The sequence below is a fragment of the Dermatophagoides pteronyssinus genome, unplaced genomic scaffold, assembly GCF_027571235.1.
Source record: "Dermatophagoides pteronyssinus isolate colony J.1.1.1.1 unplaced genomic scaffold, Derpt_VIB-CSIC_2022.12 sq0051, whole genome shotgun sequence".
Classification (NCBI taxonomy): Eukaryota; Metazoa; Arthropoda; class Arachnida; order Sarcoptiformes; family Pyroglyphidae; genus Dermatophagoides; species Dermatophagoides pteronyssinus.
The window spans coordinates 1-17046 of NW_027461574.1; the positions used below are offsets into that span (position 1 = coordinate 1).

At 30.1% G+C, this 17046-nt stretch overlaps 1 protein-coding gene across 1 annotated transcript; it reads left to right on the forward strand.

Annotated features, from left to right (window-relative positions):
* Nucleotides 1–2199: 2199 nt before the first annotated feature.
* Nucleotides 2200–16592, forward strand: LOC113793897 (cell adhesion molecule DSCAM-like). The gene is given in 9 exon segments (XM_075824161.1): nucleotides 2200–2309; nucleotides 10711–11144; nucleotides 11202–11752; nucleotides 11754–12211; nucleotides 12300–12657; nucleotides 12722–13106; nucleotides 13810–14615; nucleotides 14702–15365; nucleotides 15442–16592. Coding segments are annotated over 8 exon segments (4644 nt in total). The 5' UTR covers nucleotides 2200–2309; nucleotides 10711–10741; the 3' UTR covers nucleotides 16461–16592.
* The last annotated feature ends 454 nt before the right edge of the window (nucleotides 16593–17046 follow it).

Here is a 17046-nt window from a genome sequence, read left to right on the forward strand (position 1 = left end):
GCAGGAAAATACTATTTCGACTGTAATAACAACCACAGCGTAAAAATTTTTTCCTTTTTTAATAACAATAATCCATTATGGGGTCGATATAGATGTGTGATTGTTGTCAGCCATTTTTGACTGAATGAATGAATGAATGAAAGCAGGCACCACCACCAGCAACATATTGATAATGTCAAAATTTTCATTTTCATTTTCGGTTGGCCAGAAAAAAACAAAAACAGAAACTTTTTTCAAGAGTTATTTTTTCAATTTGTTTTTCATCATACTAATTCTCTCACACAGAGAATCTCCCGAACCAGAAAAAAAACAACAAAATCTATCGATCGATCTATCGATTGATCGATGAATGTGATATGATTCGGCCTTCTCTATACCACCATTCGAGTAGCACATGGGTGTAAACTAGGCAAAAAAATTCTCACACTGCATCAATCTTTGTCGTTTGTTTTTAAATTCAAAATTTTTTAAAAATTTTCCTAAATTCAAAATGATAATGATGATGAAAAAAACATTAATTATTTTCCTGGATGAATGATTTTTGTGTTCATATTATGCAAGTTTATCTTTTATCTTTGATCTATCATCACAATGTCACATTGTTTTTGCACATTGAATAAAATCTTTCTGTGTAAATAGGTTTTTTCTTTCGTTTTGTGGTATGTTTGTTTATCTTTCGTACATTTTTACAATAATAATCGATGAGATTTGTTGTCAGGGTTAAAATAGACGATGATGTTATGTCAACAGATTAGCCATGTTTGTTTTAAAAAATGTTTTTGATTTTGAAAACTAGCTGTCATCATTGTTGATGTTTACCCGATCAATATTGAAAATCCGTTAACCCGGAAAAGGTATTATTCAAAAATGGAAAAGTTTCCGGTAAAGTTTCCCGAAAGGGTAAAAAATTTCCCGGTAAATTTCAAAATTTTTTGCAATAGCAAGCATAAAATTATCATTATCATCATCATCTTATCTAATCGTCATCATCAAGGATGATGATGATGATTTTTCAACAACAGAATTCTGTTTTTCAGAAAAAAAACCGTCTATTCAGCTAATTTTTCTCCCCTTGATTCTTTCACTTTTCAAGAATATTCTTCATTGCAAAAAAAAGTGTCGAAGAAATTTGTCCAAAAAAAAACAGACAATTTTTTTTATACAATTCCCTGCAACTATATTCATCCAATCGTGATGTGACTAATTTGTTTCGTTTTTCATTTTATTCACTTGGAATTTTTTTCATTTTCATTTGCACCCAATAACATTCATTAATGATTTGTAATTAAGTTCCGAAATCGAGCGAACAAAAAGAAAGAATATATTTTTCCATAGTCGTTGTTTTTTTCATTCTTGTCTTCGATTCTGTTATACAAAAAAAAACACATTGAATATTCTGGTGATGCACAAGCAGCAACCGAATCTAATCTTTTTTTTTCATTATTTCTGAAATGAAATTCATTTCATTTTATCACTAATAATCATCATCGTTGTGGATAATGGCTTTAATATAAAACTATAAGAGAAAAAAAAATTTAAATTTCACAAAAAAAACCCAAACGAATTTACAAATTAAAATTGGGCGCCATACTTTTTTGATCGTGCACACACACACTGGTTGATATTTTTTTATGCTTTATTTTGAAATCCCGAATCCGTCACAAACATTTATATTTGAATTGTAACTAATGAGTTTTTCAGTTGCCGAATTTGTGTGTTTTAAATTCATTTCATTTTTGTTTGGTTTTTTTTCTCTTTTGAATTCTGGAATAACGATAATCATTTTGGATTTTCTCAAACAAAAACAGAGAAAAAAGAATTAATTATTTCTATATGGAAGCAATTCACGAGAAAGTTCTGCGACAATTATTCAAGAATTTTTTCTGGGAATTATTCTCTTTGAACAAAAAATTACAATGTGATACTGACACATTGTTTATATGCTTGTGCAATAGACACATTACGCGTAATTTGAATATAAATTTTTATTTTCATTTTCAAAGAAAACATAAAGGATTTATATTTTCTCCTTCCATTACATTGCCCCTTGCCTTCCCTTGTCTGTAAATAATAATAACGATTTTTCTTTCTTTTTCTCTTTTCTTGCACTATGTTTTTTTCTGTTTTTGGATTCGTGTTTTGCATCGACGATTGGACGATTTTGGACGAAAATGATTGAACAAAAACCCCAAAGAACCGCATAATGGTGTTGCACCAAGAATATGGACACATACAACTGTTATTTGTGATTTAAATACTATTTGTGAATTGATTTGTATAGCTCAATCATGGCCATTATCATCATATAGGTAATGTATAGATTTTTATCATTTGCATTTATCAATGACAAACAGAAAATCCATAACATTATTTTCCCCATAATAATATTTTCACCATCATTATTAAGATAAGAAACATCTTGACAAAGATTATCATTATCATAATGTTTATGATGATGAATCTTTCTTTTTTTGAGTTCTTTTGTGTGTAAATAGCATGTCATTCAGGTTGTCACATTTTTTCTGCTGTTGTTGTTGTTAATAAAGATATAGATTTTATCTTGGATATAAAATTATCTTGTTTTTCATTTTCCTGTCATCATCATGGTTATGATTTTTCAGATGTCAGTTTAGCATTGTTTCGTTGACCAGTTGCGAAAACAAAAACATCAGTTACATTTTCATTACTGTCAAACTGTTGTTTTTGTTTTTGTTCATTTCATTCAAATAGCTGAAATAACAACAACAAAAACATTGAATTAACAGAAAATCAATATCAGATTACCACACACACACACACAAACAAACAAAAGTTTCGGGTGAAGAAGAATTTTTTCTTCTTCTTTTCATTCATTTATATACAATGTCTATGGTGTAGTAAGAATTGAAACGTTTGGTGTATTTTTTTAGGCAGGTTGCGTGTTTGTTACAATTTTATTATTATGTTTTGGGTGAAATGATGATGATAGATTCTTTTATCGTTGTTGTTGTTGTGTATGGATGATGATTCGTGCTACTTGATGATGATGATGACCTTTCTGAGGAAGCAAACAGCAGGTAAAAAAATGACCATTATATTGTTGTTGTTGTCCGAGATATAATTAGCTTTTTATAAATTATTTATTTATATTTATAATATTGTTTTATGGAAACCGAATATTTATAATAAAATAATAATAATAATGATAATCAACAGCAGCAATAAATGAATAATATAAAAATAATAGCAATAATAATAATTCCCTCGGTAAATTATTATTATTCGATTTTTGTAGTCAGGGAAAATTTCCCAGAAACAAATATTTTCAAACATCCATATAATGTCCATTAGAATCTCTCCATATGATGATGATTTGATAACATAATTTTTGTTGTCCTGCTGCTTCTGTGCTTCTTCAGTTTTTGGTTTAGGGTCAACCATTCATTACACATAATTTTTGTGTGTGTTTGATTATTGTTTGAATTTCATTTTTTGAACCAGAAAAAAATTATTTTGTTATTTATGATTATGATTATCCCTCCGATTCCTCTCATAATATGATTACTTAATGTTCATTCTCTTTCCTGGTTGGCTGTTTTTCCCATTTATGAAAATAGCCAGCCAGCCAGGTAACCACTAATGGAATTAATTGTATGTATGGTGGTGACACACCTAATGAATTGAAAATGAAAATTCTTTCGAATGAATGACAGACACATCAAAATATGAACAAAAAATACCTGTGTGCAATGTTTTGTTTTACACAGGTAACAGAAGGAAAAAAATATTCCGGTGTCATTTCATTTCGATAATAATAATTCTGAAAGTTCCCAATTCGCTATCTATAGTTCTGGTTCTTCTTCATCGTTATTTTCTGTTTTCAAAAAAAAAATGTTTCCAACCAAAGAACCTACCTTACCTTTTTTGGAAATATTCCAAAACGAAAAAAATCATTCATGCAGATAACAGGCACGTTTCATCGAATATTTTTGACATTTTTTTCTCTGGTTGTTCTGTTCACCTGACATTTTCTTTTTTTCTCTTTTGATGACACTCACTGAAAACCTATGCAGGTTCCAAAGCAATCATCATAATTTGTGTGGTTTGTATGAGTTCCGTGTATGTATGCCGGGGGTTAATTCCTAAATAACAAAATTCTACCTTGATAATAATCGTTCGGAAATTATTCTCTGAGTGTGTGTGAGTGGCTGGTTTGGCATGGTATTTTTTTGTTTTTTGATGATTTGATGAACCCAGTCTCGATCAAACTAAACTAAATCAATCAAATAATATGACCTGATTATTTTTGCGTTTTTACTTTACCTTTTTCGGTTAATTCTGTGTGTAGTGTCCATCATGATTATTTGCAGGTAATTTAATTTGCAGACTATTTTAACCTTATCAGCAGCCATTTGGTTTTTTGTTTCATTTTCTATTTCGACATTGAACTTGTGATTTTTTTCTTTGGAAATTTTCCAATTCGAGAGAATACATTTTTGTTTCATTTTCTGGTTTGATTTGACAATTCTTGTGTTATCATATTTTAGACGAGTATTTGATGTCTTGTCATGTCATCATCATACAGCGAAAAATATTTTCCGAAAATATTTTTTATGTAAATTTTCTTTCAACAAAAAATTATTATTGTTGGCAACAACAACAACCACACTTATATCACATCCGTGTTAAAAAAAACTAATGTGGTGATAATGTTGTCGGCCGCATCTTTGGATCAACAAAAAAAAACATCCATCTTTTTTGATTTATTTGCCGAAAAACACACACACATTCTGTGTTCGATGTGGAAGATGCTTTGCATCAATCTTAATGTGCTGTGTTGTTGAATTGAGTTTTCAAGTGAAAAATGTCGTTTGAAAATTGATGTTTTTTTCTTCTTACCTTATTTTCTATTTTCCCGAAAAATTTCCTGATGACAAGATCCTGATGTTTTTTTTGGCTGAAAAACTTTGACAACTAATTTATTATCATCAAAAGATGATCATTTTTTCACGTTTTTGGTAGACGAAAATTATTCAATTTTGGTTCGATTGATTGATTGATTGACAACACTCTTTTCCCATTCATTTTGGCTAGAAAAGAATTTTATCTTAGACAAAAATTGAATGAAAAGAATGCCGGCAGAAAATGTTTGACCAGAAAAAACTAGAGATTTTTTTGTTCTTGGTTTTAAAATGTCAAATGATGTTTTCCACCATCAACATCGAAAACATCCAATTCGATTATAGTCGGTCATATTGAATGATTGTCAAAATTCGCTCATCATCGACATTGTCAAAATAGTTTTTATTTTTTCTGGAAAATTTTTTGTTTGTTAAAATTTTCTTTTAAAAATGAAAACCAACCATCATTGAATGAAAAATTCCATTCAAAAGAAAAAGAAAGAATTCATCATTCAATGTGGTTGTCTTTTCGTTTCGTTTCTTTGTCTTTCTGAAATGGGAAAATTCTGTGAACATGCAGACAAATTGAAAATATTTTTTCAAAAAGAAAAAACGATAAGTAAGTTTTTTGTTGAAATGAAACTGAACCCGAGCAATACGAAGAATTTGGTGTTGATAATGGGTGATGATGTGATTGAAATGCATTGATGCGGCAACAACGAAAAAAAATATAGAAATTTTTTTCTTTTTTCGTCATTGATAAACACCAAGTGAACAAGCAATATGTCTTTTTTCTGTTTTTCGCATCTTTCGGTTATAAAATGATGTGAAAGAAAAGAAAAAAACTTTAGAATTCAATTCGCAATTCAATCGGAATTGAATGATGTGTTCACTTAGTTACTCATTTAATGATGATCATGATGATGGAGACAAGATTCTTTTCATTCATTTCATTTCATTTTTTCAAGAATTTTATTAGTCAAATTTGAAACATTACATTTGATCCATTATAACTCTCTCTCTCTCTCTCTCTCTCTCTCTCTCTCTTTCTCTCTCGCTTGGTGATGATTATGATATTTGTGTGTGTGTGAAGAATATTTTAAAGAATCTTTTCTTCGTCGTCTGTTTATTATGCAATGATATCCACATTCTGGATTCTGGATTCTGATTCTGTTTTTTTTTGCTTGATTTATTACCCATTACTCTATTTCATTTCTTTTTCTTTCTTCTATTTCTACATTGGTTGTCATCATTATTATTTTCATTTTCATTTTATGTTACGCTATTTCGACTTTTCTTTCGCTGTCTGTCGCTCTATGTGTTATCCGAGATGATGTTTTTTTCCCGTTCGGTTCGGCTTTTGACAATCACCATCAGTATCAAATTACCCTTGAAACAGATTCTTTTTTTTCTCTTCAATGTTCGGTGAAGAAAGAAAAAAAGAATATTCTTTTCATTTCATTCATCATTCATTTCATTTCGTTTATCTAGATTTTATTTTGCATCAAATTGATTAGCGGTTCAATGATAATGACAATCGGAGATAAAATTATCCCGAACAAGCGATGGGAATCTCTCTTCGGGGTTTAATATTACATAGTTTTTTCTCTCTCGCATCATTTATCGGTTTGATTTATTTTTTTACTTCTCCCGTTCCACTATAGTGTGTGCGAATGATTCTCTGTTGAAAAATAATATCATAATTAGTCGTCGTCGTCGTCATTTGAATATGAATGATCATTGATCATCAACGATCATTATCAGATCGTCTTTTTGCTTTCTGATTTGAAATTCTGCATTTTTGATGATGATAATTGAAGTTAGATTTTCTCTGTTTCTGTTTCATACTGAAAACAATAAGACTTTTGAATAATTTTGAATTTCATTTTCAACTGGGGAGAAAAACAAAATAATAATTTTGTTCCGGAAACCAATGGTTTCTTCTTTGCGATTTCGTTTTCTCGAAACATAATGATGATCTCCATTTTTTGCTGCTCAAGTTGCACAAATGTGCCAATTATTTTGTTTTCCCTCGAATAATTCACACAGAATTCAAATCAAAATTCAAAGAATAATTTCTCCATGATAATGGACTACTAAAAAACTGACTATCATTTTCAGTTTGAAAACGAGAAAAAACTTCTGTACAATCGAAATGAACTCAACACAAAAAACAAAAACAACCGAAAATATTCAATAAGAAAAAAAAGAATCAATAACCAGTAATAATAATAATGTATTCAATATTGCCCTCAATGTGATGATGATGATGAAGAAAAAAATGAAAATGCAATCCATCAATATTATATATGAAATAATATTGAACAGAATCTATTGATGAAAAAAAATGTGATTGGTCGTTCGGTTAGTTGATGCCGATAATGATTCTGTTCTGTTCTGTTCTGGGTTTGATTCTATAGGTTTCTTTCATCGAAAAAAAATGAAAAAAAAGTTCAATAAATTATGTTTAAAGAAAGAAATTCTTATTTTTCTTATTTCCACTTTTTCTCATTATTCATCATCCTTATGGGTGAAAATCTTTTTCCAGTTTGACGCAGGAAAAAACCAACTACGACAACAACGACATAAGATTAAGCTTATCCCCTTCAGAATTTTCTTTTTTCCCCCATTTCTTTGCACATAGAATCGTCGTTGTTGTTATTAGATGTCATTTTCAATAAAAAATCATAATGAATGAATGAATGAAGATGACAAAGCAAAAGAAGAAGAATAAGAGATTCTTGTTGTCATCTTATCTTGTTGTTTTGTATCTTTGTGTTGATGTTCTTAATCAACATTTCTTTCTCTTTATTTTCTGAAAGGTTTTTCTTCTTCTTTCGTTTGTTCTATGTTGGATAATAATAATAATCATGATAATCATGTCATGTCATCATTACGGTTGATGATGGTGTGATGAAATTATTATGCAACCAGAGAGAAGAAGTGAAACGAGGAACATCTTTAGTTTTTCCGTTTGTTTTTTTTTTGTTTCGGGAAAAACAACAACGCTAAATGATGGATGTGTATTATCTTTTTTCGTTTTCGTTCGGATCATTATTTAATTCAAGTTTTTTTCAGTTTAGTTAATGTCGTAGTTAGTTAGTTGAAGTTTTTTTGTTCAGTGTTTTTGCTTGGTGTGGAATTTTCTTTTGTCACATCTCTTTCGTTTTCAATTCTTGGGTGTTGAGCTCTCTCAAGACACATCATCAAGGATTAATTGAATTTTAATTTATTTATGATTCGTGTTTAACACATTGGCTAAACAGAGGATACGTAATATTGTCATTGTTATTTCTCGTTGTTTTTCTTATTGAATAAAAACAATGAAACCGAACATCATTTGGCCAAAAGTAAAGTAAATTACTTTGAAGAAGATGGAGAAGAAAAAAAAGTCAATTTTAATCATCATTCTTATCGTGTTTCTTTGTTTGTTTGTTTGAATTGCCTTAAAAGCCAAATCTTCCAAAAGCTTTTTTTGTTGTTGTTGTTGGTTAAGCCTTTTTCTTCGTTTTGTTTTGATAAAACTTTTTCTGGTCAAAATTCTTGAATTTGATCAATTTTTTTGTACGGGAGGCGTTTTATTCCTCCGGTGATAATCATCATCAAACGAATGAACAAAATTAAATTGCCATTTTTGTTGAAGCTTTTCGAGGATCAAAAACCGACAAACTTTTTTTTAAAAAATGATAATACCCCTGCCGTTAATAGTGTTAATTTTTTTGTTTAAATATTCAGTACTTTCTTCGATCAACCATTGTCCATTTAATGATTATTATTTAACACTTTAACTGTTTTAATGGTCAGTTTGTTGTTTTTCCTTGGTTTATCACACACAAATAAGCTTTTCTATTATATATAGCATTTTATCTGGGTAGAAATAGTCATTTTCACATGATATTTAATCCGATCTAAGAAGGAAAAGTGATGATAATAATATTATTATTATATAACACACACACACACACCACACACAAACATTATTTATATCACACACAAGAGCCAGAGAAAATAAATAAATAAATGACATGTCGAATTTGTCATCCAAACGAACGAACGAACGATGAAAGAAAATAGTCCCAAAGAATTTTCGGCCATTACTTATCCCAAAGACGCCAGCGACCATGCAGCGCTAACCAAACACACACATACACTAATTTATTAGCCATCATCATCATAAACTACTATGGTGGATCCTTTATATAATAATAATAAAATACAAATATCCTTTTCTTTTCATTTCACTGTTGTATAATACCCCATTGCGTGTATATTTGCCATAGTTTTTTTATTTTATTTTATTATCGTTTTTTGTTTCGTTGATGAAAATGGATGTTTGTTTTGTGTTGGTTATGTTGTTTTTCGTTTGGTTAGGTTTGTTTCCTTCCCTTTCCTCTCTATCCACCATCCACTTACTACATTTCTTTGTTTCACCTTTTGGATGGGGGAAGAGGGTTTATATTTTTTTTACATAATCTTAACACACATCCATACCATTGCTGATTTTGGTTGAATGAATTTTCGGGTTTGGTTTGTGTTTGGTCACCAAATAAAATTCAAATTAAATGTCCAAAAAACCAATATTTTTTTTCTAATAACCAAAAAGTTGTTTAAACATCATCGTTCATCATACGTAAACAATGTTTCGGTCTATGTTGAAAGAATCAGAAGATTACAGAAAATTTGATTGATATGATTTTCTCTGTTTGTTTTTCTCGAAAATCAAATTTTGATTTTTTTCGTTTGTTTTTAAAATCACATTGAAAATGAAATTTTCAAAACAAAAAACCAATTTTCTTAAATGGAAAATTTTTTTCACAAAAAAAACAACCAACTATCATCATCGATGGTTTATCAATATGGATGATGATGATTTTACCTTGAATTTTTTGAATCATCATCCATATTGATATCATGCACGCAAACACACTACCTTTTTTTTGCTTATCAATCCACCAAGTTTGTTTGTGTGTGTGTGTTTAGCATACCAAAAAAACAAAACAAAGCAAACCAAAAACACTAATGCAAATTACCTGTATACAAACATTTTCATATCGTAATGAGAGTGTTATAGACAAAGAGAGAGATACTTTTGGTTGATTTGTTGAGTTGCCCAAAAAAATAATCGATATTATCTGCGTTCGTTCAATCATCATTTTGAATTTTTTTTTGTTTTGATTTTAGAGAAAAAAAATTCCATGAAAATCAAATAATAAATCTTTTTTTTTTGCAGTTTTGGTTTTGAAAGTTTGGTTCGGGAAAAATCTTTTTTTCTTCTAAATTCAAAGGTAGTTTTCTTCCGGGAATCTTTTTTCGTTTCTTTTTTTTTGATTTTTTTTCGGCCATAATAAACAACAATAAAACCACCACCACACAGGTTACTAAATATCTTAGTTTGTCGTGTTTTTCTTCTTCCACACACAAACACAAACACGAAAGAAAAAAGATGATGTGTCCGTTGTGTATAATAAATTTTGATTACCGAAAAAATAACCATAGAATTTTTCCTACCAAAGAAATTTTTCTTTGGTTTTTTTCGCTTGAGAATCGAGAAACATTTGGTTAAAAGAATGGTAACATTCATTCATTCATTTAATTAGCATTCTTTGAAGATAAAATATTAATTAATATGGAAATGATGATCATCATAAAATGATTATTATTCAAAAACCGAAACAAAAATTGATATTCAAGAGCAGCAGCAGCAACGAAAAAAAAATCTGTCATGTTCCACCAGAATAATCATTTTTGTTTTTGCCTTTTTTTTCTGTCTTTGTTGTTGATGGTAATGTGTGTAATTAATTTTACATTTAATTTTTTCATTAATGGGTAGATGGTATCGTGAAACTGAAACCGGTGTTTATATGGCTGCCAATCTTTATGATGTCGATATTGTTGATGATGATAATAATAATAATGGTGGTGATGGTCATCGAATGATATTTCGTCCAACAAAATCAACACATAATGGTCAATGGATTTGTTTAGCAAATAATTCATTGGCTGAAGAAAAAGCTATAATACGTGTACAGGTACGATCACCATTACAAGTGAATATTGAACCTGGAAGACAAGTACAAGTTGATGCAGGTAATCCTGTTACATTTAATTGTTCGGTGATTGGTGGTCCACCGAATCGTCCACCATCATGGTATTTTAATGGTAAAAATATGCTCAATATTTTTCGTGAACATATCCGTGATCAACGTATTCGATTGATTGAACCAAATATTTTACATATTTCTGCCGTTCGAAGGCAAGATGTTGGTAAGTTTCTTGGAAAGTTTCTCATCTTAAAAATTTTATTAATCCTAATCAAAATAGGTGCATATCAATGTGTGATACAATCTGAACAGGATGAATCACATGCAATTGTTGAACTTAAATTAGGTGATGTTGCACCAATGTTATTGGAAACATTTCCCGAAAGACAAGTGATTGAACCAAATTCAGCGATATCGATACGTTGTATTGTAATTGGTACACCATTACCACAATTACGTTGGTATCTGGATGGTCAACCAATACCACCAAATCTATCTAGATTTCGTACAGGTGATCATGTTACTAATGAAGGAAAGGTGGTTAGTTTTGTTAATATAACCAATATTCGGGTGATTGATGGCGGCCAATATCAATGTGTTGCTGAAAATGATGTTGGTCGTGTCGCATATGATGGTTTAGTATTGGTAAATGGTGGTCCAAATCTACGGCAATCATCATTTTGGGGTACCACACAACAAAAACAACATTCACATCAACATCATCATAATAATGTAAGCGTTGTTGCCAATATGGATGCTATAATACGTTGTCCAATCATTGGTTATCCAATTGAATCAATTGAATGGGAACATAATCAAAATCGTTTACCAATTAAATCATCGACAATCAATTGAACCAATTATTGATGGTTATGGTGGTATATTACGAATAAAATCCGTTCATTCATTTCAAGATTCAGGTGATTATATTTGTACCGTTAGAATGGCTACTAACAATAACATTGATGATGGTCAATCGAAAAGTAATTCTCGTTCAAAACAACAACAACAACAATCATTATTAAAAGGAAATGTACAATTAAATATACATTATGCACCAAAAATTGATCGTAATAGTTTACCTGAACGTATAAAAACAAAACAAGGTGATCGAATTAAATTAATGTGTTCAGTAATTGAAGGTGATCAACCAATCGAAATTGAATGGTTTCGTGGTTCAGGTACTATGAAATCATTAGTAAGACAAACGGATCAAATTTCCATACAGAATGGTGATGAATATTCATTATTAACATTTAAAATGGTTGCCATTACTGATTCGGATAAATGGTATGTTTCTTTTTTCAAAATGATTAAGATTTTAATTAGATTCATTTTCGAACCTTATTGACCACATCCAACAACAAAAAAAATATAGGACATGCCGTGCACGTAATGCATATGCAAGTGATAATAGTACAATAGAAATCATTGTAAATGTACCACCAAAATGGATTCACGAGCCAAAAAATTCCAAAGTTATACTTGGTCATAGTCTTACTATTAATTGCCAGGCTGATGGTTATCCAAAACCGAAAATTGTTTGGAAAAAAGCAACATTGTTGTCGAATGAAATGAATTTTGATCAACAACAACAACAAAAAACTATTAGCCAAACTAATAATAATAATGATTTTCGTGATATACTTTCAAGTTATCGTTATCAAGTATTTAGTAATGGTTCATTATATTTACAGGAAACTGAAATTATCGATACTGGTTTATATATGTGTCAGGTATGTTTGTGAGAATGATAAGAAGAATGTTTTTTGCAAAACTGAATGAATTTCCCTTTAATAGATAAGCAATGGTATCGGTACTGATCTAAGTAAAGTAATACAGATACAAGTACAACAACCACCACGTGTTGAACAAAAATTTCAAACTGAAACAGTAATTAAAGGACAAACAGCATCCATACAATGTCGCAGTGATGGTGATCCAATACTGATGGCCGAATGGAAACGTGATATGCAATCAATTGTTATTCAACAACAACAACAACAACCCGCATCATCACAACAACAACATTATGTAATCAAAGAAGATCAAAGTCAATCACAAAATTCAATAATATCATATTTGGAAATTATCGATACAAATCGTTTAGATTCAGCATTATTTACCTGTACAATAACTAATCCATTCGGAACGGATATCTGTAATATTCAACTTATTGTTCAAGGTATGGTTGGTTGTTATTGTTCAAACATTGTTTCTTCATTTTAAAAAATTCAGCTTTTCAATTCAATAATAAGCTTTAGACAAAATTATTACATTTTTTCTATTTCTATATCCTCATTATAATGATGATGATGATGATTATATATATAATATGAACCAACCATAATGAAAATAATAATAATAAAAAGCCATTTCCTTAATTACGATTTACCACAGACGCGCACACATTACACACATTACTGGTGTGTCATTAATCATAAAATTAAGACCGAAAAAAAAGGAAAAATTTTTGTATGTGTGTCCTCATAGTAATAATGATAATAGTAACAATTATTATTCACTATAGGCTTCTATTCTATTTTGTCGAATGCTCTTTTTTTCCATAAATTTCGATAAATTCATTCTATTCCATTCATTGTCGACGACACAATAGAAAATGAATGAAGAATGCTGAAACACTTTATATTGGGAAATTATTTTCGCTTTTTGGCTTACTATAAGATTAAGAAAGAATTCAAAAAGAAAGTAACAATTCTTTTGACTTTGATGTTTTTTTTTCATCACTTTAGTTATAGGTAGCTAATGAATGTGATATTTGTTAATTAACTTTTTTATTTTGTTTTATTTCTTCTTTGAATCATCATCATTTGTCATTTTATTTTGTTTATTTACGATGATTTTTGTTTTGTTTTTGATTATTATAGAGGTACCGGAACCACCACGTGATATAACTGTAACTGAAATAACAAGTCGTACAATAAAACTGAAATGGAAACCATCATTTGCCGGTAATAGTGCAATTATCGGTTTTATTGTACAATTTAATGCCAAATGTTTTAATCATCAACATTCGATTAACAACAACGATAATAATTTACCAATAATGATCAATAAAAATTTAATCGATAAAACGATTGATGATAACAATGATGATACAACAACCAACGGTGGTGGTGGACAAACATGGAAAGAATTATACATTAATGATGCTAATATACAATCATTTATATTACGTGAATTATATCCATGGTGTACATATGAACTACAGATGAAAGCACAAAATTCTATAGGGTTAAGTGAACCAAGTCAATCGGTAACATTTAAAACGGCTGAAGAAATGCCCGGTGGTCCACCAAAAGATGTTAGTGTTGAACCATTATCATCAAATTCATTGAAAATTAAATGGCGACCACCCGATCCATTGTTACAATTTGGACAAATTAAAGGCTATTATATTGGATATAGAATTATATCATCAAATGGTGATATCAATGGTAATGGTGGTTCAAATAGCCGCCGTATTTCAGCCGATTCATCATCATCATTATCATTGTTGAATGAACAACAATATTCATATAAAAATGTTGAAGCAAATTTAATTGAAACAATCAATAATAATGGTGTTGGTGCATATGAAATTGCTTATCTAACAAATCTTCATAAACATACATTGTATTCGATTGTTGTACAGGCATTCAATTCGGCTGGTGCTGGTCCACGTTCCGATGAAGTAAGTGTATTTAGTGTTAGTGATTCTCTCGTGGACTTTGGACTAATTTTGTTTTTGTTCCTTCCATTTTTCCTCACCCAAAAAAGATTACGGTACGAACATTGAATATTCAAAAATCCAATACAATTGTATTGGAAGTATTGAACACGGATATTGATTCCATAACACTCCATTGGGAAATTGATGACTATTCATCATCATCATCATCATCGTTGTCGTCATCATCGACGTCATCAACATCAGTGACCAATGCAAATGATTTTATTCTGCACATTAGTGAAGAAGGTACGGCGGGCAAATGGTTAGAAAAGCGTTTACCCGGACAATTACGACGTCATGTTGAAACAAATCTAAAATGTGGTACAAAATATCTTCTTTATATGACATATGCATCAACTGGGCTACCATCGGAACTACCTTCGACTGCTACAGGTGAAATAATAACAACACGAACAAAAGGAACGGTTGCAATTTCACCATCATTCGATGAATTTCTTCAGGTTAATGATACAGCTGTAACAATGAATCTTGATTCATGGCATGATGGTGGTTGCCCGATACAAAATTTTACAATAAAATATCGTCAACATCGTTATAAACATTGGAAAAATATTGGTACAATACGTTATGATCGTCATCATCATAATCATAATCATCTGCATCAACAGCAACGATCATCAATATTTACGATAAATAATTTAGAACCGGATCAGATTTATATACTTTCGGTGATGGCTGCATCAACTGCAGGTTTGTTTTTGAATAGATCACATCATCATTATTTTTTTCAAATTTTAAAACCACAATTTTTTTTTGCTGGATTTAGGAATGACTGAAGCTATTTATAATTTTACTACATCAAATACATCATCAACTACAATGATATTTCGCTTATCACCACCAGATCTGGCATCATTTGAATATCAAGCAAATCAACCATTTCATAATGTAACAATAATGTTACCAATTATTATATCGGTTATTGTATTGGTTGCTGTATTGACTACATTGATTGCATTTATGCGTAAACAAGAATTATTACGTCATGAACGTGATTGTATAACACAATCATCACAAAATCTTCATCTACGATCATCATCAATACGATCTAAAGATGATCTGACATTAACAACAACAACGGCCGAAATGATTGCCTATCCAATGGTCGATTATCATACGCTTTGTTCGACACCTAAAATGGATAATAATAATAAAAAAGCTCAAGAAGTTATCGCTCAACAAACAACAACAACGACAGCTATGCAACAACCATTTGATGATATTTATAATTCAAAATCATCGATGTTTCATCCGCATTCGCATCATCCAACATCAACATTGATGCACTATTCGCCATCAATCAATTCGAAACATGCAATTATCTGTAGTGAAAATAATAATAACAATCTACGTTCAACAACACATGTAACAATCAATAATGGTATCGGTATTGGTAATCATCATCATATCTATGCTGAACCAAATGGTGCTATCATTGGTCATCCTTTATCATCGTCTTTACAAGCGTCACAGCAGCAGCAACAACAACAATTGCAGCAACAGCCACCGCAATCATTATCATCATCATCATCATCAACAACGTATGCACAACCTCGATTAATTATGGCAAATGCTCATAACAATGATCATAATAATGAACAACAAACATCGACAACAATGATGATGATGATGAATGTTGATTCATCAGCAATAGTTTCACAACCTGGTTCCATCAACAATAGTGGCAATCAAAATAAAAATCAATCATTAATGAATGACCCATTTAATTGTGCCTTACTTGTTAATCACAACAACAACAATAATAATGCAAATACCCATTTGTAAATTGAAAAATAACCCTTGGGTATTTTTCTGCTGTGTGATTGATTAATTGATTGATCCGTCCTTGATCATTATCATTTTGATGTTTATCCATCATCATCATCATCATCATTATCATTTACTGCCATCATATTTATAAATATTATTTGTCAATAATTTCAATTACCTTGTTATTAACTGAATGTAAATGTCAATTATTATTATTGTGTACAGAATAAATAAATAAATTTCTTTTTAAAAAATTGTTCCGGTCTATGGTTATTACCAGATGGCGTTATAATATTTGAATTTTTTTTTTAATTTTTGGTTATGAATAATTTTTCAAAAAGAAAATTATGTTACCACAAGATGACATGACAATTTTTTTTCGTTGTTTTCACACAAATTATTGATGTCGACCACTATCATCATCATCATTACGATAATCATTTTTCAAATTCTGAAAATTGAGATCATCATTTGTAACAACAAAAAAAAGAGAGCAATTCTTTATTGAAAATAAAACACCTGTCCCATCTGGATGATTAACCTAATTTCGTAATGAATGAATGAATGTTCTTCCTTCATCATGGTATAATCTCTATCTATT